At 51.3% G+C, this 27,476-nt stretch overlaps 1 protein-coding gene across 4 annotated transcripts in view; it reads right to left on the reverse strand.

Annotated features, from left to right (window-relative positions):
- Window positions 1-163: 163 nt before the first annotated feature.
- LOC133362197 (protein Smaug homolog 1-like) overlaps window positions 164-27,476 on the reverse strand; it is a 57,376-nt gene continuing 30,063 nt past the window's right edge. Inside the window, exons 3-15 of one of the 4 annotated variants that reach the window (XM_061581155.1) lie at window positions 19,506-19,852; window positions 19,054-19,273; window positions 18,177-18,626; window positions 17,252-17,361; window positions 16,033-16,119; window positions 15,042-15,197; window positions 14,541-14,634; window positions 13,944-14,029; window positions 11,485-11,606; window positions 10,187-10,400; window positions 9,424-9,550; window positions 8,062-8,145; window positions 164-6,590 (exon numbers count right to left, since the gene is read on the reverse strand). In XM_061581155.1, coding sequence (XP_061437139.1) covers window positions 6,562-6,590; window positions 8,062-8,145; window positions 9,424-9,550; window positions 10,187-10,400; window positions 11,485-11,606; window positions 13,944-14,029; window positions 14,541-14,634; window positions 15,042-15,197; window positions 16,033-16,119; window positions 17,252-17,361; window positions 18,177-18,626; window positions 19,054-19,273; window positions 19,506-19,852 — 2,126 coding nt within the window. In that variant the 3' untranslated portion in view covers window positions 164-6,561. Of the gene's footprint in view, window positions 6,591-8,061; window positions 8,146-9,414; window positions 9,551-10,186; window positions 10,401-11,484; window positions 11,607-13,943; window positions 14,030-14,540; window positions 14,635-15,041; window positions 15,198-16,032; window positions 16,120-17,251; window positions 17,362-18,176; window positions 18,627-19,053; window positions 19,277-19,505; window positions 19,853-27,476 lie in introns of all 4 variants that reach the window. The other 3 variants (XM_061581146.1, XM_061581149.1, XM_061581141.1) reach the window with 3 other exon arrangements.

The raw sequence follows: 27,476 nt of genomic DNA on the forward strand, positions 1-27,476 counted from the left end.
CCTGCCTGCGTTTAATTTGTTGGCTACATACGGTGCAAAAGAAGTTGTAACATGCTTGTGCTGCTGCCAATGGCAAAATATGCAATAGCAGGCCTGCACCTTAATACATTAACCTCTGACGAAGCACTGCTGTACGAAAGACAAAAAAAACTGGCAAACCGGAGGTTATACAAGGTTTTTATTCGGCATCTCCAACATGTCCCGCTCTCCATTCATTCTCTCGGTAACAAATACCGTGTTACACGTTTAAAACAATAGCCAAAAGGTAAACACTTAAACAAGAATAACATGCTGTAAAGATTTATTCGAAAAATGTGCAGAACTGCATATTTTTTGTTTTTATATATATATCATCGGTCGGCAAAACCCTGTGGTTTGAGCTTTTTAAGAATAACATTTTATTTAAAAAACGGTGCGACGGGCCAAAAGTTAGGCCTTTTGTTAAAATGTATTTTTGCGGCCGATGATGCAATCGGCTGTGGTACCAACACCCCCCCCCCCCCACATTTTCTCATTGAAAACCCCAAATTGCGCAAGTTTAATTTTTTTAGTATTTTTATGAAAACTTTTCTATAAAAAAAAGCATGCTGCAAAAATCCTTTTAAAAAAATTCAACCACATCGTGAAGGGAGGGCTCTGGACGTGTCAAGCGTAAAAGGAGGCGCGGTACACCAGTGGGTAACTAGAATCGGCGATGAGATGTGCAGAATAATTTTAAATAATAAGCTATAATTGACTTAAACCAGCCTCCGTTTGCTTTCACGCGCCTCTGGGAAATAAAATCGGAAACATCTGGGTGAGAAAGTACGCATATAAAAAAAAAAAATCGGAGGCTTTACAACAATTTTATATTTGCCAGCTTGTCAATAGTTCGTCAAATACCACACAAACTCGCCTCCACCCCTCCCCCCCCCCAATAAACCAACAAGAAACCCCAACGTAAACCACCGCCGTGCATGTTGACAGCACCGCAGATCACCGCTGTCGAGTCAACACAGGGACGTACGTGGGAGAAATTCCTCCCGTCACTTGAATTTTGAGATCGTCGCGATACACAAAAAAAGAGGGGAGGAGCCGGGAAAAGAAACTCAACGGAACTAAGAAGAATAAACCAGACGTACATGCGCTCTTGCGAGCAATCCCACCGTCCCACCCATCCTGTGCGCGCACCTCCACTCCCTAAAATCTTTACAATTAAAATAAAACCACGTGTTTGCCCCACGCTCGAGGAGCGATATTTAGTTTGTGGGTATGGCTTCTCGATGGATGGTGGAGTGGTGACGAAGTGGGAGAGGGGGGGGGGGTGCTGGATTTAGAGAAATAGCCAGTGGGTTGGGCGACGCGATTCCGACATTAGGAGGTAAACTGCTGCGACTCGGGCACCTGGCCAACGCCTGGCACGGCGGCGGTGGCAGGACCCTTGGCTCTCTCAAGCCGATTGTGAAAGCACCGTGGACGGGCAGACGTGGCGGGCAAGACTGTGCGCAGAGCGGGGGGGGGGGGGGCGGCGGAGCCAGGGAGCGCTGCTCCCAACACACAACACCCCCCCCCCCCCCGTATAGGGGAGAGTTAAAAGCCCATTTTGGTCCTGGGTGCACAGACGTGCGATTAGAAAAGGGGGGTGTTAAACAAAAATAAACGAAATATCCAAAACAAAACGTCCCGACAAACCGGCTGTGAAAGTGTCTGAAAGAATTGGAGTCTCTTTGTTGTTGTAAAGGTTAAACAATAGCAATGGTGGTAGTAGTAATAACTAAACAAAGTATTTGGTGAGACTGCTGCGTTGGCAGTGGTGTACGAACACAACTCGTCCGTCAATAACACCGTGGGGAGGCCTTTAAGTTAACAAGTTGTGGATTAGTTTACACGTGCTATGAATTAGGACCATTCCACAAAACGGCCACCACTATTTGACGTTTAACTTTCGTCGCCACGGCGTTACCGAGAAACGTTTACATGTTGGCTTGCGCTTTTGTTATATAATAGTAACAATAAATGATAACGTAGAACTACAACTGAGAAGAGAATTATATAAGTGAAAAATTAAGTGCAGCATTATAAGAGAGTTAAAAGCCCTTTAGGTGAAAACCAAACTTCACAGCAAACGTCAGTAAGGCTTCTAGGAGGGATCGATCGATCATCCTCTGGGCCAGTGAGGGCATCCCCAGGCACATTGCCCCCATCCGCTCGGCCCCACTGGACAAACAAGCCGCTTGCTGCAAATCCTGCACGGCATAAGACAAGGGCAGCCCAATGTAATATTAACAATACGAGTTACGACACACACACACGCACGTATCGTTCATATAGGAGAGGACTCTTCTACACGCACTCAACACGGTACATCCATTGTCCTTGCAAGCTTTTTAGAAACAAAAAAACGAACGTGAAGTCTGAAAATGTTCCATCGTATGCGACGCGCGTGAGAAGGAGGAGTGCAGGAACACAACTTTGGCCGAGCATCGGCCGATGCATTTTGGAGTCGTACAAAAGAAAAGTTGCCCCGTGGCTCAAGTAATTTTTTTAAATATATTTTTTGTTTAAATCTCTTGACGTTAAAACAATTGGTTATTTGTATATACTTTTAACGCCATCCACCATCGCTTTTAGTGTAAGAACGTCGACGGACACAAAACCACCGGGCGTAGAGTGGGGCAGCGCTTTGCAAAAATAAAAATAAACCCAACACGTTGCATCCGCAGTACAAACGCACCGACACGCACGACCGATCTTTCGCGTGGGTAACAAACTTTATATTGTATCATTCCTTTTTATGCTTCTTCCTATGAAAATACGATTTTTTATATTTTCTTACATTTTTCTGCATTTATTTCTTGCGTACGTAAAAAAATTTGTTAACGGGGGAGAAAACAAAAACTACTACAAATGGTTGCCAGCCATTTACCATTGTTCTGCGTCGTCCAGGAGAAAGAGGAAAATAATATTAATGGAAAAAATTCGACGACGAAAATCTGCCCGAAAAAAACAGGAAGGCGCGGGGGGGGGGGGGGGGTGTTTACAATGCAATAAATATGAACATAAAAATCTAAAATTGGGGTCAAGGGGAAATATATATTTATATATATGGTTTAAGCAAATGACCAAAAAAAAACTTAGTTCGTACAAAATTAGTCTAAAAAAAAAAGTAGTAAGCTTAGCGTCAAAGTGTACGGGAGAGATGGGACAAGTTCACGCACTTTGGTCTTCCCGACTGCCGGTGGGAGGAGGTGGGGGGGGCTCTCCCGTGCGGGAAGATTTGCGTACCGGTGTTGATGCAGGAGGCGGGAGTTTATCCCAGTCTGCCAAGATGTTAGTGGATAAAAACTCAGCCACGCTGGGCACCGCGCGCTCACGGTCCAGTTTGGCCGCTGTCAATCCGTCAAATGTCGGTGCCAGCAGCACGCCGGTCGCATCTTCCGCCCGCACGGAGGGGGGAACAAACAACTGCCACGGTGCGGGGAGGTTGTTGTGCGTGTGCAGTTGCTCAAACTTTGTTGGCTTAGGTCCTGGCACGCCACGCACGCACTTCCTCCCCCCTCCCACCCCCCCACCCAATAATACCATGCCCGATTTAGCATTTTTGAAACGTGCGCATCCTAAAACTAGATAAAAACCCACATTCCCCAACGTAATACATCTGCCAGGAAACACGAAGTGCGGTTTTGGAATCCCATGCCATCGTTTAAAAAATAAAGAATAAAAAAATTAAAAATTTTTTTTTTTGTTATCCAACACTGCATTTTTCAAAAGTGAACAGCACAGCTGGCCAAGAGAATAAAAAAAAAAACTGCTGTTTGCGCAAGTTTTAAAATAAACGTAAATAATCATTTGCCATCTTTGTACAAATTCACAGCGCCTCATGGCGACGTGCCGATCTCGTTCCAACACCAAACGCCAACAGAATTAACCTACCGCAACACGGCCAACTCCGACGACGACATGCCCAAACACCCCCATCAGCCAACCACACCACAAGGACAACCCCTCAACGCCACTACGCCAATCGCTCTCCAAAGTGACACCGCCACCATCGCAATGAAAACAAACACTTCATTATGGCCATCTCCCAAGTTTCAAGCGGGGAAAAAAAAATCGGAGACAGGGAGGAGGAGGTTATTCGTGAACGTCATTCGATCGGATATCAAAATGGCTTTGCTTGGATTAAATGGGAGCGAATTTCGGGTTTAAAAAAATAAATCTAATTTTAAAAACGTGCGGGAGAGGGGGATGACGATAAACTCACTCCCCCCTCTCCCCCTCCTCCACCAAAAAAAACAGAGTGGACGTCTAAATAAACCCCGACGCTATCCTGGACCCTCCGTTCTTAAAACTCACAACGGCAAAAACGTAAAAACACGTCCTGAAGATCCCACACGCACCGAGAACCCCGTTCAACGACTTAATCCCTCGCTTCTTCAAAACACAGCCTCCTCTTGAGATTTCCTTAAACTTTCCCTTAAGCACCCACACAACGACAATCGCCAGCGCGGATCACACGAGGCTCCCCTCCCTCCCCACCACCCTACAGGGGTTTCTCTCCATCTGCTGCGACCGCCCCCCACTCCCCACCATCCTCTACCCCCCCCCCCCTTTTGGAAAACCCCACTTGATTTTACAAGACAAGAAGGAAGAGGAGGAGAGCCAAACACTCCGGCCAGCACAGATCCCCGGCATCTCCCCGGGCCATCCTTAAAAAACGCAAAACAAGCTCGCCAACAACTTAATGACAAGAAATAAAACTATTTAAAAACAAACAAAAAAGCGATAACTTTTAAATATCTTTACACAACATTTTAAACGATGGACGTCCCCGCAAGCCTGTACAGCCATATTTGGTTTCGGTAGAAAAATATTTTGGAGCGCCGAGGTCACCGGTCGCTCGCTTTAACCCCTCCCATCGCCTCCAAGGTCAAGCGGCGTCGCGCATCAAGCGGACAACACCCGAACCGGGCACCACGGCACCACGGTGCGTGTGTGTATATACACACACACACACGCACGAGCTGCAGGTAGCGGTCGCGCTGACGCTCGTTACATAGATTTGAGTTTCCGACCTTTTGTCAAGTCGTGCCTAAAAAATCTGAGAAGATTTAATAAAACTAGGCCAATCTCCGATTCCGGTTTGCATTGGGGAGAGATTTGGCAACCTTCTCCACGTTTTGGATGGTTAAAGACGGCCACCAAAATACAGCTGCCCCTGTCAATTTTACCCGGCAAATGAATCATTCATCGGATAGAGAGCAAGGTGGGGGGGCTTGGTGGGGCTAGTAATAACTCCCCGTTGCCACTGGCACCTGGGGCTGGTCCCAACCCCAGCACGGCACACATGTGCCAGTGGAAAAGACGAGGGAGGTATTGCTGTAGGCCTGCCAGTCTCACGGACAACTTTGCCCGTCCCATGTGCCATTTGTGCTCAATGTCGAACGTAAAAATATAAAGTTGCCGATTCCTTTTGTGCTGTTTTCACCAAACAAAAAAATGTGAGGTGCGGGGGGGGGTGTGCGAAGTAAAAAAAAACCATTCACAACAAATGCACCCAAACGTGCAGAGAAACGCAAACGTTAAAAAAACGCCACCACCACAGAGAAAAATAACACCCCGTGAGAGAAATCCACCGCTGTGCACTCAATGGAGGGTAAAGTGACCGTTAAATATTCCGTGATATTTCAAAACGTGAGCTCCAAGCCAAAGGGGAAGGAAAAGCAACATTATATTGAAACAAAATAATAATATTTAGTGTTTGAAACGCAAAACAGCACAGAGGAGGTGGCGACTGCGTTTCGCGAGCACTGTGGGAGTTGAAGAGCGCGATCCCCGCAACGTCGGAAGGGGAAACTCCCCACGCGGAGGAAGCGAGGACGGGTCGTCTGGAGCGGCGTGGAATGTAGCGACACGGGGGGCGGTCAACCTCTGCACGAATCCACTCGCGCCCCGCCACCGAGAGAGCGAGTCAATTAAAAATTTAAAAAAGATGGTAAAATTGGCAACGTTACCGAGAACCAACGAAATTTTAACACACAGACCTGAAGAAGAGCATTACGTGGACCGAATGGTGGAGCGCGTTCATTTATCTTGATAAGAACAGAACGAACCCGATAAGAGGTTAAAACGTTAAAAACTACTCGCGGCAGTTGCCCCCGCAGCGACGGTTACAAATTTCAACGTCATTCGGGCATTACTGCACGCGCGCCATCATAGTCGTCGTCGCCAGTCGTGGCTCAAACAGCACCATCCTTGCCCACACCCCCGGTGTGTCTTAAGCCACAACTGGCGATTTGAATAAGAAAAAAAACGGACGTGCAGCCGTAACCGAATAAAAGTCAAAATATTAATTCTAGAACTTTAACAAAACCAAACAAACCACTCAAGGCCCATTAGCCGCCACCATAGCTTACACAAGATCCCATTAGTGTCCTTTCTGAGAGAAGTTTGATTTTTCCAAGCTGGCTGAGCCATGAAAGTTTGAGTGAGATGGGGTCTGGAAAGGGGGGGGGGGGGGGGGGGGAGCGGTGGCGGCCCCCGTCCCTCTCGGTAAAAACTCGGCAACAAAAATCGGAGATCTCAAATCGTCGAGGTCCGGTCCACTCCATCTGTGGGCAGAGATATGAAAGACAAACTGAGATTCAAATTGCGAGCTTTCAATAAGAAATAATTTGAAGATAAACTCAATTCTAAAAACTAAACCGTTTTGTATTTTAGCAGGTTAAGGGCTACTGGAGCTGTACAGATTTTTTCAGAAGCGACCTGGCCACAAATGATCACTTACAGAAGTGGCTTATCAAGCGAAAACTTACAGCTGCAGCCAAAGACTCTAAACGAGTGTCGATTAAAAAAATCTGCTTCATCCTCCCGTTAAAATAAAACAAAAACCACGATTTGCATGTGGCCACCCCAACTCTTTATCCGCCCTCTCCCCGCAGCCCACTGGTGGACTTCAGTCACAGCCTCTTCCTCCCGTTCCTACCGCTTCCCATTCCCCCCCCACCACCACATCCCCCAACTACGCTTCCATTCCTGTAGTACGCCACGGGTAACATGTTCTGTGTGTATGTGGAACTTCTTCTGCACCGTATGTAGCTAACCGTGCTAATCAGGAGGTACGGTGGAAAGACAAACTACCCATGCGTTCACAAATCTCAAGCCAAGTGTTGTTTTTAATATACAAAAGGCATGTTCATGGAATAAGTTCGCACTTAAACAATTTTTACAATTTGGGGGAAAAAACATGCAACGGTGATAATATCTGAATGTGATAGCAAGCATGGTAGTGCGTTCGTTTGAGAGCAAGCGTCATAGCGAGTATACAACGGTAGGGGGCAGTAGTGTGTGCCAGCGTCCGTGTGTGTCTATGTGTGCCTGCGTGTCGCCGTGACCGCCTGCCAAGCGAGCCTTGACACTTCACGTGGCCTCAAACTGCACCCAAACTGGCACAAGCGCTGGGGGTGATGTCACCGTCACTTAAATGGCAGGTGGCGACTGTTATTGTGCCAGTACGTGCGGCAGCGCAAGTGCAGCAGTATTAAATGTTAGGCGGCTTTTCGTAGCGGTGTTAACAGGCACTTGTTAACAGCACTTGGCCAAAGTCCATTAAGGCGATGGGGGATCTTTGTCTTGTGCGCGTCGGTACGCGCTCGTTTCTGTACGAGCGGTGAGTGCGCTGCGCTACGAACCCGGCGACCCGAGTTCGATTCCCGCTCACGGCCAACACCAGTGACGATTAATAATCGGAACCGGTTCTGGGCCTCCCCGAGGTCGACTCGGGTCTCAAATTAGTACCTGGTGCGGCGTGTAAACATCGCCACTGGGAAGACAAAGACGGTCGGGCGTGGTGCTGGCCACCCACCCCCCCCTCGTGTGCCGTTCCGGCCTTCATAGGCGCTCGCTAACAGCACTTGCCCCTACAGTTTGTTAAGACTATACGGGGGATCTTTGTCTTTATTTCCATATCACATAATGATGCTCATTAGTAGTCCGTTTGGCAGCAAGCGTGTAGTAGTGATCGATCGTGTGTTGGGGGGGTGGGGTAGGCGGATCACTCTGAGAAGGGGGTGTGCCGCTCACCTCCGAGAGCGTGCTCCGTCATGCGCAGGCACAGCGACTCGAGCCGGTTGTTGATCTCGGGCTCCGTCACGGGAACCGGGAACTCTGCAACAGGAGGAGGAGATCATTCATGGCGCTGAACTCAGCTCTTGGAGCCAATTCCAAAAGACATAAGCTCATGTATCTCGGACGCCTAGATTATGAGGTATAACTTGCATTGGGGGGAGGGGGGGTTTCAATGGGAGAGGTCATAGACGCTGTCTTTCCGACAGACCTGTTCTTCACCTGAGGACGGCTGCTTGCGTTGTGGCCGAAACGTCGTGAGAATTATTTTATTAGGTTTTATTTTTATTATTTTATTATTTCCCTTCTACGTGACTTTACGGAAAGAACCAAGAAGAGGTCACAGGAGCTGTATACGGGATGTGTTGTGTGCGAGGATGTAGCACTGCATGTGTGTGTGTAATGACAATAGAGCCTGCATGCGGTGTGAGGGGACTAGTGGCCACGGGAGGTAATGACAGCAGGGGCATCAGCGGTGAGTGCTAAGGGACTGGTGGCTACGGGAATGTTCGAGCAGGGAGCGCAGTCAGGCGACAGAAGAGGTCGGGTCGAGTCTGCCAGTAGAGCGAGCGTCCAGAGTCAGCGAGAAGGATCGAGAAGGGGGGCGTGTGGCCTCGTGTTGATATACAACGGAGGAGATGTGAGGGAGACTTGGGGCTGTTGCAGTGGGGATCTTCGCCCGATGTCAAGTGAACGTGTCGTCAACAAAGTGGCATCTCAAGAGAAGTGGGTCAGGCCGTCATTACATGTGTATGCGATTTTATAGCAAACAGCGGGCACAGCTGGTGCATCTGTCAGTCAACCCATGGCATCTGGGTTTGTCCCGTTACGTCGCGTCAACGAGCCTTCGAAACTTCACGTGGCCTGGCCAGGCACAAGCGCAGTGGAATTGTCACCGCCACTTAGGAGGCAAATGGCGGGTGTTGTTGTTGTTGTGTAGTATGCGTCACTGTGTAGTGGGCAGTAGAGACCCACAGGTGCCAGTCTCAGCTAGTCAACCCGTAGCACCTGGGTCTGTGCCACGACCTCCGACCAGAGCCTTTTTACACTTCAGACAGCCTCAAAGTGCACCTAGCTTGGCACAAGCGTGCCGCAACAACGTGTCCACCACCTCATCGGCAAACGACGGGACGGTCATTTTCGCTGGTGCTGCCATAAGTTGCGGTGCGTGGCACCAATGGCGTCGTTAACCGCACCGCCACGGAAAACGCCGACTTGGGTCCCCACAATCTCCAGCCACGGCTTAACCAGTTACCCAGCACACCACGAGTTCGACTCAAGTGTGTGAGCAATGCCCCCGCCCGAACTCACCCATCTCACCTGGCTGCTGGAAGAGCAGCATGGCCTGTGGGGAGGTGTGCACGGGCAGCGATCGCGTCCTCTGCACGGAGCTGTGGGTGCGGCTCGGCATGCTGTTACTGCCGCCGCCGGCACCGAACCAGATGTTCTGCACACGCAAACAACAACAGCCATGAAATAACACGCAAAGATCCCGCACCACAGTGCAGGCCACACCACTGCCACCAACACTAGGTGGGCAACTGGCAAAAAAGACAGATTTTCCTCATGCACTAACTTCACAATAAGTTCACAAGACACACACGCATCATACATAGCGTAACAAATACAGGAGACTGGGACCGGATCATTAAAAATAATTGCTGTCACTTTTCAATTTGTGTTCTTAATATAATACTTAGCCACAATATAGAATTTTTAAAAACCATCTCACAATACACATGATCACAGCACATTTGTCAGATTATTTTTAGCGCTCCAAGTACAGGAACATTGAGAGAGGAGCATGCAACCGCCAGCCGTCTCTTACTTTCCATTGCAATGCAACGATGTTTCTCTGCTCGTGTACCAAACAGCAATTCCGATGACCTGCAACGATGTGACGAGAGGCCATCGTCCAGAAGTGGATCAAAGAGCAGCGCCGTTGCATGCGTGTGGCACCTCAGGCCTATCTCGTGACCTCCTGCTAGCAGGAGAGCCTTCGACACTTCACGCGACGGCTTCAAAGCACACCTAGCCCGGCACACGCGCCGTGGAGACGTCATGGCGGCGGCCGTTGTAGTACCTGACGTCCTTTGCTCAGCACGGCCGAGGTTCCCAGCATGGTGCCGGCCACACCTCTCTGCGTCGGACCCAACAGCCCCAGTCGGGTCCCTTGTGGCGCTGCGGGAAGGCCCCGGGCACCCAGCGGGAAGGGGCGCTGTGGCCTCCAGGGCAGACTCAGGCCACTGGCCAAGGCACCAGGAGGAAGGGGCAGGGGCTGCCCAAATACTCCCCACCTGCAGGGAGAAGGCAACGGGGTCGGGGGGGAGGAAAAGGTCGACGAGAAATGGGAACGGTTCGTCAATTTAAATTCCAAATTGTCCAAGTGTCGCACAGTGGGGTGGGCCGCTATCAAGTGTGCAGGTGCATCGGGGCCCACGGGGCCTGTGACGGAGGACAGGCTACAACCTGCTGAGCATCGCCAGTCAGGGAAGATGGGCTTCCGCGGAAAGGCTGCAGCCCCGCCGCCCACACTCTCCCAGCGTCCACGCAACGCTCCCCCCCCCCTCCCTTGTTCCTCCCCCCTTCTCGCCTATATAACCTCCCGTCAAGGCATATCTCCCACTTCAGCAAAACAAAAAATGTTTTTGCTGTGGTTTTCCCACCTGATGACGATTGCTTGTGTTGCAATCGAAACGTCGCGATTTATTTTATTTTATTCCTACCTACGTGACTTTACCGAAAGAACCAAAGAGTATGGATTCCTGCAGTCACAAAAGCTTCAAATCAAAAATTGAATCTTTCGATGCAATCAATAATAAAAACACACTTCGCCCAGCAATGGACTTGACGAGCGTCTCACCTCATTTGCAAAAGGATTGTCCCTGCTACATTGGAATCAGCCAAATATTCAACTACACATACAAGGAGGGGGCGAGGGAACAAAAAAAATGGAAATAGGGTACCCCCCCCCCACTCCCACACCATTTCATTTCCTTAAGCCAGGGCTCACGCCAAGCTCGTGACTGCATCAGGGTCACGTACAGGGTGGGAGGGGAGGGGGGGCATGGCACATTCCGAACACTCGCGGCTAGCAGCGCATCACCCAGTGTGTCGAGAACGGCCCTGGAAGATAAAGACAAACGGTGGCGGGTCCATCTTCTTGGTTCTTTCGGTAAAGTCACGTAGAATGGAAATAATAAAGTAATAAAAACAAAACATAATAAAATAATTCTCACGACGTTTCGGCCACAACGCATGCAGCCGGTCCCTCAGGTGGAGAGCAGGTCTGTCGAGTAGACAGAGTCTGAAACGGTGGCGGGTTCACGTCACCGTCGCTCGGTGGTGGCCGCCGTTGTTGTCGCCGTGTGCGGTACCCACCCGCGTCCCTGCTGCCGGAAGGCTTGCATCTCCATGATGGGCTTCCGGGAAAAGGCTCTGAAGAGCTTCTGCACCTGCTGCTTCCAGGAGAGAATCCTCTTCTTCTGGGTCTCGGTGAAGGCCTAAAACGCACACGAAAAAATCGACCGTCAAACTTTGTCGGCCAAACTTTAAAAAAACTATAGATTACCACCACGCTGGCCAAACGCAGCCAGGCAGATCGCTGGTTATGAGCAAGCAGCTCGCAAATCGGAACGTCGCGTTCAACTCCTGGTTGTGTGGGGGTGGTGGGTGTTTACTCTGTCCATCAGCCCTCTGGAGTAACTAAGCTTCGCAACATTGTGGGTAGGTCAACGATTTTGCCGTGGATAAATTAATCCCCGCCATGAGAATGTGGATTTTCCATCCAGTGCATCGGGGACATAAACAGATGAGAAACCAATGCCTCAATGGAAAATTAAGGCATTGACTTTTGACCATCAGATATGATCCATCTGGTGCTGGACAAAAGCTTCCCCCCAATGCCAGTCTCATCACCCACATTCATCATCATAATCATCAGACACGATTTAGCCACTGCTGTGTGAAGGCTTCCCCAAGCTGTTACCGCCTCATTATTTTACTCTGTTGAACTTGTTTTGCACGTAGCCAACTTGCTAATCAGAGGAAGTTCAAATTAAACAAAACGAAGTTCTAAATAGAGTTTTCAATCTAGATTATTTTTGAAAGTGCATAGCTCCAGTGGCTTCCTAATAATCGGAAGGTAGGTAAAAGCATTCCAGACGGCCGCAGAAGCACATTGGAAAGCGCGCAATGCGGCAACGAAACCAATTTGATCATTTTATCTCCGTGGAGTCAACCCTCTTCGTCCTGTTCAACAGGTGTTAAAAGATGGATGGAAACAGGCACGGGAAAAATACTACTAAACTATAACAAAACATGTTTTACCAGGTAAAGCCCACCAAGATAGACCTTTTTCAGAAGCGACTTTGCCACAAATTATAGCTCTACGAAGTGGCTCATCATAACGTGGACATTTATATAGCAGCCAAATAATCTAAAACGCATGTCGATTCTAAAATGGGGAACGAAATAACTGGACGACCCGGGAGGAAAAACCCACCCACCACGGGAAGAGAGACATGCAAACGCCACATACACAGCAAGGATCGGGATCAAACCCGTGACCTCCTGCATACCCAGCGAGGGAAATAACATCTCCACCATTAGTCTTGACTACCAACCATAGCCCCCCCTTCTAGCGGCAAGTATCACGCAAGAGTGCACTCCTTCCAACAGCCAAATGGCGGAATCTTCCCGCGTGTTCTGCAATGCACGCGGCCTTCTCCCCCCCCCATCCGCGCGTATTGCCATTAAGATGTTCGCACTGCTGCTGGCGATGCCGCCAAAAACACAAACCGTGCGACAACTCTGCCCCCCCCCCCAGCCCCCCCCTCCCCCGACGCGAGGTGACGCAATGCGGCGTTACACGCGGAGAAGAATGCCGTCGGTGGCATTGCTTTGCAAGGCAAATTAACGCGTGGCTGGGTTTGGGGAGGGAGTATCAAGTGCTTTTTCAAAGGAACACGACTTGTGTCTTTTTCCCCCAAGCTATGAGCCCATGGCCAAATCATCCAGAATGCGCTCAGAAGCCATGCAGGTTGGAGCCTGGACAGTGCACGGACCGACAGGTTCTTTAAAAATCTGCCGACTCGCAATCAATGGGCTTGTGAATGAGCACACACAAAGCCGAATGGGTGTGGTACAATACCCCTCTAGCCGACACAGCCAAACAAAAATCACATTTAGTAGGTCACACGGAGCAAAAACCACGTGGCCACTGGTGTTTGTTTACAGCAAAGCGGCTCTGCTGAAAGAAGCCAGGCAACGGCTCCATACTTTTGGCGATCGAACCCTCGCAAAACAAATGCGAACCATGACGTCGTCGGCCGTGGAACCCTACGCGTTTGTCATCACGGGCTGCTGCTGCAGGCCCATGTTATCAGCAGAGGGCAGCTAAACACATTGTTATACTGTAATTCTACACCCCCCCCTTCCAATACTAATACCCGCCATTCGCCACCAAGGTGAGGGTGATTGTCACCACGGCGGCTATGCCAGGCCAGGTGCACTTAAGAGGGTCTTCGACACCTCACGTGGCCTCAAGTCACGTGACAGACCCAGGTGCCATGGGTTGACCGACTGGGATGACTAGCAGATGCACCACCTGTGCCCTCCCCCTACCGTGCCAACGGGCGCCCACACCCCCCAACGTCCTACCCACTTTAACCAACATGCACGGACCAGCATGGTGAAGTATAGTCAGTGGATTTGACAAAACCCGCTGCGGCGTAGGTAGGGTGTGCGCGCGAGTGACGACTCGGTCCGGTCGCCGTCTGCCATCTGCAGAGCTGCGGGGGGGCCTGCAGGCATGGCACTCGCTCTCCGCCCTCGCTCACCGCGTGGGTGAGACACTTGTCCAGGAGCTGCAGGTAGGAGCTCACGTTCTCCTCGTCGGGCCGAGACACGAGCAGCTGCGTGCAAGCTGAGAGGGGCAGCGGGAGAGGGGGGAGGGATAGAGAGAGACATTTCTTTTGAACTGCTTTGTGTTTAGTTTGTTGTCCTTCCCCTCCCCCGCGCCTCCGATTACCACAGTTGGCTACGTACGGTGGGCGAAGGCAGCTCAACGTACATATACCCCGCGAGACAGTACACGCCGGGAGAGAGACACGTACGTCTTGTTCACACGCAACTATATCCATGTAAAATTTTGATTGAAAGCTTTCGTGACTGCAGGGATTCATATTCTTGGTTCTTTCGGTAAAGTCACGTAGAAGGGAAACAATGAAATAATACAAATATTAAACAATAAAATTCTCACGACGTTTTGACTGCAACACAAGCAATCATCATCAGGTGTGAAAAATTCACAGCAACAAAATAAAAAAAACAATACACATCCACGTTATCCAACTGGTCGATTAATTCAAGACAATAACGGCCAAAGATGGAACCATCATAGCCACTGCCGCCACCGCCACCACCATCATCATCACCTTTCCCGAGCACACGTGTGAACTGTCCCGGGATGTCCCCCTCGGCGATCAGGGCCGCCACCGACTCCACCTCCCCCCCGGGCGTCTGGTGGACCTGTGCGGACAAAGCCACAACCACGCACGTCAGTCACCACCCCCCACCATGCGAAACACCCGCGGGGCTGCGTGGCACAATCGTTACGCGCACAGCGGTTGCGCTTATCGTCATTATTATCATACTCCAGGTGAATAAAAATCCCAAACGTAATTTCAAATTGCCGAACAATTAACCCCTTCTCTTCAATAAGTTTTATTTGAAAGGGAAAAAAAATGTACGTGAAAGTTTAATGAGATTTGAGAGTCGAAGGAACTGCAATCCACCAAGACGCACGAACGGTTTTGAAATGTTAACGTCATCAGTCGTGTAAATCACAGCCGCCCACCCACCAATGGTCGCGACGCGTAAAAAAAAAAAATCACGAGCTGAACCGTAGCTCCGCCCACCTCCACCACAGCGCTTACCTCTTTGCCGTCGCCAGGCGGTTCCACGGAAAGGAGGCCACCGGCCGTGCCGGGCCCCTGGTCGGCGCGGTGTGGCCTGAACGGCTGGATCGGCGTGACGATCGTCTGGTGCAGCTCCGACAGCGCGTTGCGTAGGTTTCCAGTCTCCAGAACCTCCTGCCCGCACGCAGAAATACAAAGCGTTGTTATTACGATTATTTGTATTAATTCCGCTCGTTTATGTCAGAAGGCCTCGCAGAGTCTCACTACTTTTTTTCCCCCCCAGGGAGGGTCCCTGCCAAATTCTCAGTAAGGGGCAACATATGCCGTGTGTGTATAATCCTCATCGATTAATTCTTCGTGGCCAATTTGCGACCATCGCACGCCAGCACAATGGCCGACTCTTACGAATGATATCGCAGACCTTTTCGCACCGTACGTAGCCGACCATCTACTGCGAAGCTGATGGCACAGTATTAAAACTCGGGGAGGCCACCGAAATCGAACTGTGAACCTCTGCAAAGAGAGACAAACTCGCTACTGCTGGGCCGAATCACTGCCCTAAAATAGTGGACGACGCCGGCTAAAACGCACCATGGGTGGGACGGGCTGACGGGGAAGATTGGTGGATGGTTGAGTGGGTAAAGTGGTGGGTGGACTGGTGTGTTCATGGAAGGGCAGGCAAACGGATAGGACAGATAAATTAATCAATTGGTGGGTGGCCGGAAGGTGGACAGACACGTGTACAACTTTTTTAAAAACGGGTAGACGTTTGTTTGCCCAGAACACAAAATCATATCCCCGCTGCAGGAACGCGTCAAGGCAGGGGCCAAGTAGCCCACATCCTGTCGGCAGCACCACGGCATCACCGGCAGGCACGTCACGCGGCGACTCAATGGGCCGATTCTACGCGAGTCTCCCAGACGGTTTCGCGGTCTTCCGGCAAAAAAAAAAAAAAAAAGTGTGAACGGCAGCACCAGCTGGCACGGACACACGTGGGCAACAAACATACCCTCTCCAGCGCCCGCAGTGTGTTCTGCCGGTCCTTGAGCTTCTGTATGCTGAGAACGATCTTGTGCCGTGCTCCTTTTGTCACGTTCTGCAATGTACGTTACACGTATGTTGGTAGATCTTCCCTTTCGCACCGTACGTAGCCAACCGTGCTGAAGACCGCAACGCAGGGATTCCGCGCGGAAAGGCGGTGGCAAATTTAAGTTTTCAACTCAAGACCCTTTATAAATATGGGAGCGGGGTAAGAAAGTTGGGCGTTGGGGGAAAGGGGGCAGCAGTTCCGGGGAGGGAAACATGGGGGAGACAAAGCAACCAGGGCCCGGCACCGACGACGATGGAGAGCCACAAGGACAGCGGCTACGAGTGTCAGGGAACTCTCACAGGGGCGAGGGTAGTACACCTCCGGTGGTGATCTGCCAGTTTTACGAAGGACGGGGCTATTGGCACATTCCCCCCCCCCCCTCCACCATGGGAATTAATGGGGGAGGAGGGTAATTCTTTGACGGTTGAAAATTGCAATTCCTGCCTCTTCATTCAAGCAAACGGAATTTCTAAATATCGCCACTAGATGGCGCACTCAGCCTGCTAGCATCCCAGTCAAGCAAACGGACGAAAGCTGGCTAAGGCTTCTGGGTAGAGCCAAAAAGACAAAGGGGCATCCCTGCCCAGGGTCGCGATTCCATTCAAGAATCGATATGTTTAAGATTGATGGTCAATTACGAGTTACTGCCAAAGCCCACACTTCTGCTAACGGTTTAAATGACGCCAAACCTGCAACTTTCCAAAGCCTCCTTCAGTCTCGCACACAGATGTAGAATAAAAAAAAACATTACACTTGCGGTCCGATGCACGTATCGAGAGCATGACAAGCGATATTAAAATCGACACTTCCCATTAATTTTCATGCCCTTTGTCCTTTCACCGCCACATAGTTTGTTATTTTTTTTGGTTGCACATTTCATAAGCATCAGGGCCAAAAAGTGGGGCCTTAGCCGACACGCGTGGGATTGTGGGTAGAGGGCGGGGTACATCAGATGGCAGGAATGGGCACCAAAATCGAAGACTGCATTACACGCTCGTATGGCCCTGCGGAAACTCAACGATAAAAACAAAGAAATCCCCGTGGACGGGAACATCGACACAGAAAAACACAACCGGCAGCAACTCCTCCACCCCCAACCGCCCCACCAGACCGCAGTAAAGACGGCAAATAAACTCACCTGGCACTCGAGTTGCTGTTCGGACAAGGCCATCATCTCGTCGTAGTTGAGCTGAGAGAAGAGGCTCGCGTACTTGTGCAGCCTCAGGCTCTTGAGCCAGGCGGGAACATCTGCGACAAAAGAAACACGGGAGGCACCATACGGCCGATAGTTAGGGAGTCCGTCCCTACGAAGCACACGAAACTAAAAACCAAACCATTTTATTTTGCCAGGTAAGGCCCACCCCCCGAGCTATAAAGCTCAATCAAGAGGCTTATCATTGGGAAAATTTAGAACAGCCAAATACTTAAAGCGAACATTTCTAAAAATGGGAAAAACCGGAGGGCCCGGGAGAAAGATCCACGCAACCACGGTGAGACATCAGGGTCTGGATTGAACTCATGACTTCCTGTATACCAGACGAGGTAGTTAACATGGAGAACTTATTTCGCGCCGTACGTAGCCAACCGTGCTAAAATCGGAGGTGCGAAGGAAGGACAACAAAACCCAGATTCGAATTTTGGATCTCTCCGCGGTGATGGCCCAAGCGCTAGAATCCTCCGAGCCACTTGGCCAACATCGTTGCAAACGTGGTCAGCGCAGGGGGCCGAGTGGCTGCAAGGGTCTCACGCGAACCCGTAGGACGTACAAACCACGGACGGCCAAAAGGAAACCCCGGACCTCGGGATTATCCGCGATGCTGGCTCAGCCGGACGCATCAAGTACCCCGGCGCCTCCTCCGTGCCATAACTTTTTTTAGTTTGTGGTCCTTCCCCCCCCACCCCCACCACCTCCGATTATCACAGCAGTCTACATACGGTGAAAAAGAAGTTCAACGTGCATACACACACACCAACAAGAGCCACTTAACCATTTCATTCCAAACCTCCCAAAGCAGTCCACACCGCGTGGTTCAGCGGAAAGCCGTGCACGCCCGCACTCTCACCCCTCATGCCCGTGCCCTCCTCGTGGAACGTATTCCTGTTCGATGCCCCCGGCAGGAGGATCAGATCCTCCGGGTGCTCGCTACCTCCGCTGCCCGACGACGCCACGCTGCTCTGCGGGGAGAGCGGCGCGTGGTGGTGGTGGCCGTGGCCGTGCGGCAGCGGCAGAGGAGGAGGAGGAGGCGGAGGCGGCGGAGGCCCATGGTGGTGGTGGTGGTGGTGGTGATGGTGGTGGTGCGGCAGGGAGTGGTGGTCGGAGGAGACGTAGTGCTGCTGCGTGGAGGAGGACGAGATGGTGGAGGAGGGAGAGATGCCGCTGCCAGTCGAGCGCGGAGGCCGGAGGTCTTCGTGGGAGAGCCACTCGTTGGAGAGGCCCACGGTGGACAGGGAAATGGGCGGGGTGAGCGACACGGAGCGCTTCAGGGAGCCGTGCTGGGTCTGTCCCGACAGAGCTGCGATACACACAAAGACCCCCCCTGTTTAGCCGACTTGGAGAAAGTGCTGTTACAGAGCACCTATGAAGGCTGGACCGGCACAAAGGGGTGGGGGATGGCCAGCACCACGCCCAACCGCATTTGACTCCCTAGTAGCGATGTTTACACACTGCTCCAGGTACTCATTTTTTAGGCCGAGTCGACTTAAGGGAGGCCCAGGACAGGTTCAGATAATCGTCACTGGTGTAGGCGGTGAGCGGGCATTTAACTCGGGTAACCGGGTCCATAGGGCGGTGCGTCAACCACTACACGACTGCTCCCCTTGGACACGCACACAGTGAAACCCATAGCACTCTGGCGACGATCGAAACGATTTCAAACTCGCGTCTCGACACGGCAACATCAGCGGCTCCGCTTCTGTCTCCGACAGCCACGTGGCGCTCACCAGGGTTGGTGGTGTTGATGCCCAGGCTGTTGTAAGATGGGGAGTTGGTTCCCGGCGCAGCCTGGTGATGCCCGTTCTCACCGAGCCCGCCGTGGTCCTGCCAGCCGCCGCCGAACTCTCTCTGCTGCTGCTGCGGCTGCTGCTGCCACCCGTTGAGTTTGCTGCCACCAGAGCTTTGCCTCTGGTGGTGCGGCTCGAAGGTGAAGCTTGATGCCGTCGACTGCTTGGGGGAGGGGGGGTGGCACAGAGATACGTACAACCACGTGAAACGATAATAAATTATTGGAGTAATTATTTGGCGTTACACTGCTACGTTGACAGTGGTGGTGCACAAACGCAAATTTGTCATTGGGCCACTTCACATAAGCGGGGTGAGTTTAACCACCACCCCGGGAAGGGGGGGGGGGGGGCTGGATGGCCCTGTGGAATCGGAAACCCACAAGCGAACTTACCGCGGGATGATCGTGTCCACTCCCACCGCCGCCACCGCCACCGCTCCCGCCGCTGTACGACGTCGCGGGCCCCGGCACGGCCACCCGCTCCTCGAGGTGCGAGAACCAGCCGGCGAGCGAGCCCCGGTCCTCGAGCGAGACGGCCGGGTGGATGAGCGCGAACGAAAGCAGCTGGCGGCTCTCCTCGACGCGGTGGCCGCTCTCGATGGCGTGCGCCAGCACCCCCGGCAGCAGCTTCATGTACTCGGCCTTCGCCTCGGCGTTGCGCGGCTTGAGCAGCGGGAAGTGGGTCAGCAGCAGCGCCAGCGCCTTCTCCTTGGGCTCCTGCCACCACTGGCTTACGCAGGCTGAGCGCGTGCCGGTGACGGTGGGCGGGCGAGTGGTGCGTGCGTGTGGGGGGGGGGGGGGGGGGGGGCGAGCGAGCGCATGTGGGCGAGGAGTAGGCGTGCGAGTGGGTGGGTGGATGCGTGGGCGGGTGTGAATGTGCGTTCATGGGCGGTTGGATGCGTGCACGCAGGTATGTGGGTGGGCATGTGCAGGTAGGTGGGATGGTTATGTAGGTGCATGGCGGGGGTACGCGCATATGAGGAGTGTGGTCGCGTGCGTTTGCGAGAGAGACAGACAAGGGCAGCAATCTTTAGACAGTCATACTTCCACACAGGTGGTCATTACAAGGCACGTTATGAACGGTTATACATTTTGAAATGCCTGGTGTGTACTCGGCATTACTGGTGTAACAGATTCACCGACGATGCATATTGAATTGTACGTATTGTCGGCCAATGACCATTTGCGGCAATACAATAAAACTCACTACTTTGGTTATTTCGGTAAAGTCACGTAGATAGAAATTTAATAATAATGGAATACGACGTTTTGATTGCAACACAAGCATCACCAGGTACAAATGAATGAGTTTACTATGTTTGTTTTCTCATTCATTTGTACCTGATGATGGTTGCTTGTGTTGCAATCGAAACGTCGTATTCTATTATTATTACTACATTTCATTCTACGTGACCTTACCGAAAGAACCAAAGAGTAATTCCTGCAGTCACGAAAGCTTCGAATCTAATAAACCTCACTGTTGAACCAACATCGAACTCAGATTCCATTTTTGAAATGGAATTCGATCAATCAATTTGTGGCGACTCCAGAATAAATCCCCGTTTGCACGAGGACATCGCACGGAGTGGTGGTGGTGCTGCTATGGTTGAGCACACTGCCCCCTTAGGGCCGTCCATAAATGACGTCACGCGATTTTGGACGATTTTTGACCCCCCCCCCCTTCGTTACAAAAAGTCAGCCCCCCCCTTCAAAGACGTCACAAAGCTCTGCCCCCCCCCCCCCAAAAATAAAACGTGCTGCCAATCGCTTTAAACTATTGTCATTGTAGTGCGTATTTAATGTGGCGCTGCACTCTGATGTTGTAGGATAAAACATTTATTGAGAAGTCCATTTAATTAAGTAGAAAGTGTTTATATTTATTTAAAGTTGCGCATTTTAATGTGACGTCGCATTTCTCAAACCCCCCCCCCCCCCGGTGCATGACGTCATGTATGGACGGCCCCTTAACCCAGGTGACCCAAATTTGACTCCCAAACCACAGCTAACACACCAGTGGTGAATGATGGCCATTCCACTTCTGGGGGAGGGGTGGGGGGCAGGCTCCCCCCCCCGCCGTACAACCCACACCGTTATATTATGCATCACCACTTTGAGTTAAGGACACTTGCTAAAGAATCCTTTGTCTTTCCTGGCGCACATCGCAATTTTCTGTCAACAGCCCCCCCACACCCCTCCTACACAACCCTCATCAACAAAGCACTCGATGGGGTTCACCTTCACACAAGTGAAACGTGGAAACGTGAGCGCACAGACTCGTATGCACGGAAACAGGCACACGCACAAAGACAAAGATACCCCCCCCCCCGTATAGCCTTAACAAACCATTGGGGCAAGTGCTGTTAGCAAGCACCTATGAAGGCCGACAATGGGTAGGCAGCCAGCAACCATGCCTGGCTGCCTTTGACTCTCCAGGTGCTGATATTTTACACACACCGCCCCAGGTACTCATTTGAGAGTCGAAGCTGAGTCGATCTAGGGGGGAGCCTCAAGACTGGTTTAGAGCATGAAATATTATTGGTGACCGCAAACGGGAATTGAACTCTGGGTCGCCGGGTTCGTAGGTGCAGCGCGGCAACCACGACACACACACGGCGATGTTCACGCGCATAAACTTGGGCAGTGACACAAAACATTCAACTTAGTGTGTCCGCCAAAGTACACAAACACGACACACACGCACACAAGCTCATCCTAGTTTGTTGGAGTGTGTGTGTAGCCTGGCAACAATGTGCTACCACCATTTCCTCATTTGCCACGCTCCTGTATGTACATAGTCATTTAAAAAAACAAATACTGGAGGTGAAATGGAAATCTTTTGACAATGTTAAAGTGGTTTCTGGCCTCTTTCCCAAATCAGAAATCTTTCAGCAGCAGCAGCTGACATCACCCTCGTGCCATCTTAGACCCTACCAGCCAAATACAATAAAGACAAAGATCACCCATATAGCATAAACAGACTGTTGGGGCAAGTGCTGTTATCGAGCACCGATGAAGGCCGGCACGGCACACGAGGGGGTGGGTGGCCAGCACCACGCCCGGCCGCCTTTGTCTCCCTCGTGGTAATTTGTTTTATACCACGCCAGGTCATCGTGAGGCAGTGTTGACCTAAGGGAGGCCCAAGGACCAGTTCACGTAAAATAGGTCACCTGGTGTTGGCCGTGAGCGGGAATCGAACCCTCAGGTTCGTATCTCAGCCCGCTAACCGCTACACGACGACGACCTCTGCCCTACCCAGCCAGCCTCGCAGCACAAACACCTCGCGTACAAACAACGTGGTGGCACCACACACCAGTCTGCCCCCACACCAGCTCTCAAGTCTTTACCCATAACCACACACACACACATCATTCTTTCCAGCCTGGCTCCACTCACGGCAAACCGTGATGTTAGAGAGCATCTATTCAGGTGGGCAGCGAGCACGTAAAAACACAAACGTTGACGGCACGGCAAAACGCCCTACGCGCTAATAACCGGGAAAAAAGCTAACAAAATCAGAGCACAGGGACGCGTGCACGGAACAACGGTAAAAACAGAAAACTCCAACGTTGCAAAGGCATTTTCACGTGTGCGATAATGCCCCAGTGGTTTAATTGGCTTGTCATTATCAGATGATCCTGCTTTCACCGGGTCACTACAGTGGATTTATCAGCATCATTTTAGGGTCGTCCTCCTCGTGGCTCTTTTACTGCTACCATCTCGCCCGCGAACTTCGCACCTTGACATACGTGCGCTAAATGCCAAGGGCTCATTCCTCGCAGGCCGAGAGAAGCGAGGCGACAGGGGCCGGACAGAGCGTCCCCCGCCTTTAAAAAAAAAAAGCGCTCCCTCTCTGCACTCAGATTCGTGCCGACGACAGAAAATGAGTTTACGAATAACCACCACCACCGCCGCCAGACGGTGACATCGATAATGAAAAAAAAACACCGTGGTCTGGTTATAGTCACGGGCTTGCCAGGCTCCGGATTTCACGCGAGAGAACGGGAACGCGAGAAGGGGGGGGGGCGGCGCACGGAGTCCCGAGGCATCTGTGACCGCCGCGCGATATCCCGTGCTCCTGCACAGCCAACGAGCCGTTAGTGGGGGGGGGGTAGGGGGGTGCACCGACCCCACTCGAGCGACAAATTCCACCGTGGGACGGCAGAGACGGCGCCGCTCAGAGCCTCCTTGCACAGTAACGTATTCACTGAGCCGTCAGGAATGTTCCTTTACGAGATTCTTTTTACACGTCGGTTTGGGAAAGCACTATTATGGGACGGAATCGATTTCTGGGCTAGCCACCCGACTAGAGGCCAAGGCATTAACATGGGCGGTGTGTACAGCCGTTTAAACAACGGGCCAATTCCGTTTGAACAATTCCCGCAACCAAGCGTAAGCAACTTTAGATACTAAATCATACACGTGGACAATGCAATTTGTTTGCCTACGGTCCGTCCGGTGAAGGGTGTTACAGAAATTGGGCCAGATCGCTCCGAAGTCCAAACCAACATTCACGAATCGATATACGTTACTTTCATTTAAATTTGGTTAAAAATGCAGTGCGTGCAACAATGCAGCGGGTTTTCAACTCGTGGGTCGTGCACCCACTTGAAAGCCGCTCAGGGGTGCAGGCTGCGGCATGGATACCGTGCAGGAGAAAGTCTAAATGTGTCGGGGATTGTCGGGAAAAAAAAATATCATAAAATGCAAATACTACAACCTGCAAAACAAATGCCAAACTACAACCGCACGCGAAAGCCTCAGAGGCGTGTACATGCGATCGTTTGTACGTTTATGGTCATCTCGTGCATTGTGCCCCGAAGTGACCTATTCAGTAACCGATAACTTATACTATATTATCTGTTATTCATCAGCATCTTCTCCTTCTCCTGGATAGACGTCCCTCTCACCAAGAGTTCAACATTCCTTGGCTGCCACTCCGTTATTAGTCTTGTCCACCCATCATCCCTGCTGGCCATGACGGGTCCTGCCCAAGTCCACCTTTCCAACAATCCAAATTTTGCCACTTGTGGTGCCATGGTGGTGAGAGGTCAACTACCTCACGTAGTATACAGGTGGTCGTGAGTTTGATCTCGACCCCGATGCCTGCATATTTGTATGTTCTCCCCGCGGTGGTGTGGATTTCTCACATTTAGAAACAACATGCGTTTAGAACATTTCCACATAAGCCACTTCGTTGCGCTATCATTTGTGGTCAGGTCACGTCTGAAAAAGAACTATACGGCAGTGTGCCTTGCCTGATGAAAAAAAAAAAGCTGTAAGTTTAGCAATATTATTAACGTGAGCACGTTCTCCAATTCACGAGTTCCCGGGTCTCAACGTTATTCCAAAGCGCAATTCATTATTAAGAATATTAATTCGCCGTGCGGACTTGCGAGTGCCTCGGCACACGACGACCCTTGGCAAGGTACGCTTCAAAAGAGAGAGAGAGCCTTGCGAGATTTTCCATCCATCACTGGGTGGCAGGGGAACGTCGCAGGGGGAGGGGGAGACCATCCCCCCCCCCTCCACCTCCACTGCGAGCCAGTAGCTCGGTGTGAAGGCAAGGTTTTGTTCTGTCAAAACCTCTCGCTTACCCGCCCCTCCCTACCACCGCCGCCGCCACACGTAAGGATTGACAACTTTACACGCTAATAAATAATTAGATGCTCCACGCGGCCGATGGGACGTACGAGAATAAATGTATTTTAAGCGGAGGGACAGATGTGAAAGAGGCGAGGAGTTGGCTTATTTTTGTTGTGAATTATTTCTCCATGGACATGGATTAATTTTTTTAAATATTTTTTTAATTTGATTAATGTAAATTTGCATATACCAGGGCACTTTACTGCCCCCGCAATATGCCCCACAATTTCAAAGTGCCGTTCAATTTACCGGTTCCAATGCCCAACTGTATCTACTCCCGTTTTAGCCTAGAGGGACTGACCCCCCCCCCCCCTCATGGCAGGCATCCTGTGCGGCACAAGGCGACGCAGCACCGGCCAGCAAGCGGGCATTAGTCTGCCGGCAGGGGATGTTATTGGTTCTTTCAATCAAGCGATTTTTTTTTTTCTAATTTAGCAAATCTAGACCGCAACGCCAGCACACGTGGCCTACTACACTTTATCAAAACAAACGTCACGGCATCTTTAACGTCCGCATGACCATGCTTGCCCCTACAGGTGGGCCAAGAGTCCTTCAATTCAAATGTATGCACGAGGGTTTGGATAAACTGGATACACTTTTTTAATCATGAAAGGCAAAGGGCATCATTAATAACGTGCGTGGTGGTTTTTTCCAACTTGCGCTCACCCAACGGTAACACCTCGGCTCCCTTCACCACCAACCCTCCCATCATCATCATCAACAACTCTCCTCCTGCCCCTACCCCAGAACCACAAAGCACAGCTCCCATTTCTTTTTTTTGCATTTGACAAGAGGCCGGGCGGAAACGGCGGCATTGCCAAAAAATGCCGATGGAAGAGAGAGCGAGAGAGCGAGGAGAGGGAGTGGGGTGCGGGGGGGGGGAGACAAAAACCGTTTGCAGATGTGGAGCGAGTTTCGTTTTCGCGCAGCGCCTGGGCTCTGCGTTAGCAGAGAGAGGAGCAAATTCACGTCTCCCCTCCCACGCTCCGTCTCGAAGATTCGGGTGCGAGTCCTTGAATCCTATTGTTGCCGTTTCTTGGTCGCGTGGCGTAATGCCATTTCGTTTGTAAAAAGTCCGTCATCCGTCTGGGTCGATTGTTACGGAGGCACAACGAGTGTGTTGGTACTTATTGCTTGCACCGTCTCGTGTACCGCAAGTTTTTACACACCTAAACGCACCAACACGTTGGCCTAGCGTGGCTGCCATGGGGCCCCGGTGCAAGGAATTAATTGGCGTTGGCTGCGAGCAGGACCCCCCCCCCCCCCCTTTACAAATCAGCATCTTTATCTTAGACTGGAGCAGGAATATATACTCTTAGTTCTTTCGGTAAAGTCACGTAGGTAAAAAATGAAATTAAAATTAATAAAAATAAAACGATAAAATCACGACGTTTCGGAGGCAACACAAGTCTCCGTCATCAGGTGGGACCGTCATTTTTTACCTACGTGACTTTACCGAAAGAACTAAGAGTATGAATCCTTGCAGTCACGAAAGCTTCAAATCTGGAGCAGGAATACCATGAGCTACAAAGTTTTTTTTTGCACAGACGTCCAGCATGGGCAGATCACGACTCACTTCTCCCCAATCACACAAAACAAGACGATGCACGAACCGTCATCACCAGACTTCAAACTCAAAACGCACCGAAGGTTAGAAATGCACACTGGCCCAGCGCAGAGTAAAGGTCGAACTCATGGATTCGGTGGAAAAGACTGCCGGGGTTAGGGGGGAGGGGTGCGGGAGGCAGCGAGAAGCGAAGGTTGGCTCGGAGGGCTGCTGGTGGGAAGCGGCTAGGGCAGTGCTGCTGTGGGGGGTGGGGGCGGGGGGGAGAGGTGGTGGGTGGCTCGGCATTCTTGGGATTCATTGAGAATTGCCCCCCTGGCTCAAGACGCCAGAGCCGAGGATACCAGATGGGATATCAGAGGAGGAGCCGGCACTTTCTGCAGTTCACCATTCAATGCAGACGCTCAAAGTTTAGACTTCTCCCCACCATGAGGGAGGGAGTTTGAGACCCTGCGAGAAGAGTATGTTGGCCTACTCTTCCAAAATGGCCAGACGTTTTGAAAGACTATGGAGCAGTTCAAAATTAATAAAACCAAAACCCCGTAGGACCTGATACTTCAGCTCATTGGCCCTGCACTGCTTATAATGCTCTACGAAACACCTCCCCCCACCCCTTGCAAGCCACTCACATCGTCGTCATCATCATCATCATCAGGAGGCAAGCCCAGGAACGCTCGGGGAGGCGTGAACCACCGTGGGGAGGGGCAGGAGGGGGGTGGGTGGATCCATCGGCAACGAGAGCCCCACTCAAAATCCTACAATGGACAGACACGTGTAAAGGAATCTCAGGCTCGCCGCCCTCGCCCTCCACAAATGAAAATGAGATGGCAAGAGGTGGGGGGGGGGGGGAGTAACGCGTCAGGATTCCAGAGGACGTAGCGAGACTTTGGGAGGCGGCCAAGGATGCCAGCGAGGGACACGCACAATTTGAACTTGAAGTGCGGACTCCATTGCAATTCTCAAACCCTCAAAACAGGAAAACGAAAAACCACAGAAAAATGCGACCTGGGTCGGGGAGGGGAATCATTGTTTTTTACAATCCAGATGGGGGCCCTTAAAATCGGCATATAGGAAATCACGGTAAGAGAAGCCCCCCCCCCCCCACACCACTTTTTGGCCAAATAAAAATCTTAAATACAACAATAAAACAAATGTTT

This window comes from Lethenteron reissneri, chromosome 8 (assembly GCF_015708825.2).
Source record: "Lethenteron reissneri isolate LAM-NWPU_2019-01 chromosome 8, ASM1570882v1, whole genome shotgun sequence".
NCBI lineage: Eukaryota > Metazoa > Chordata > Hyperoartia > Petromyzontiformes > Petromyzontidae > Lethenteron > Lethenteron reissneri.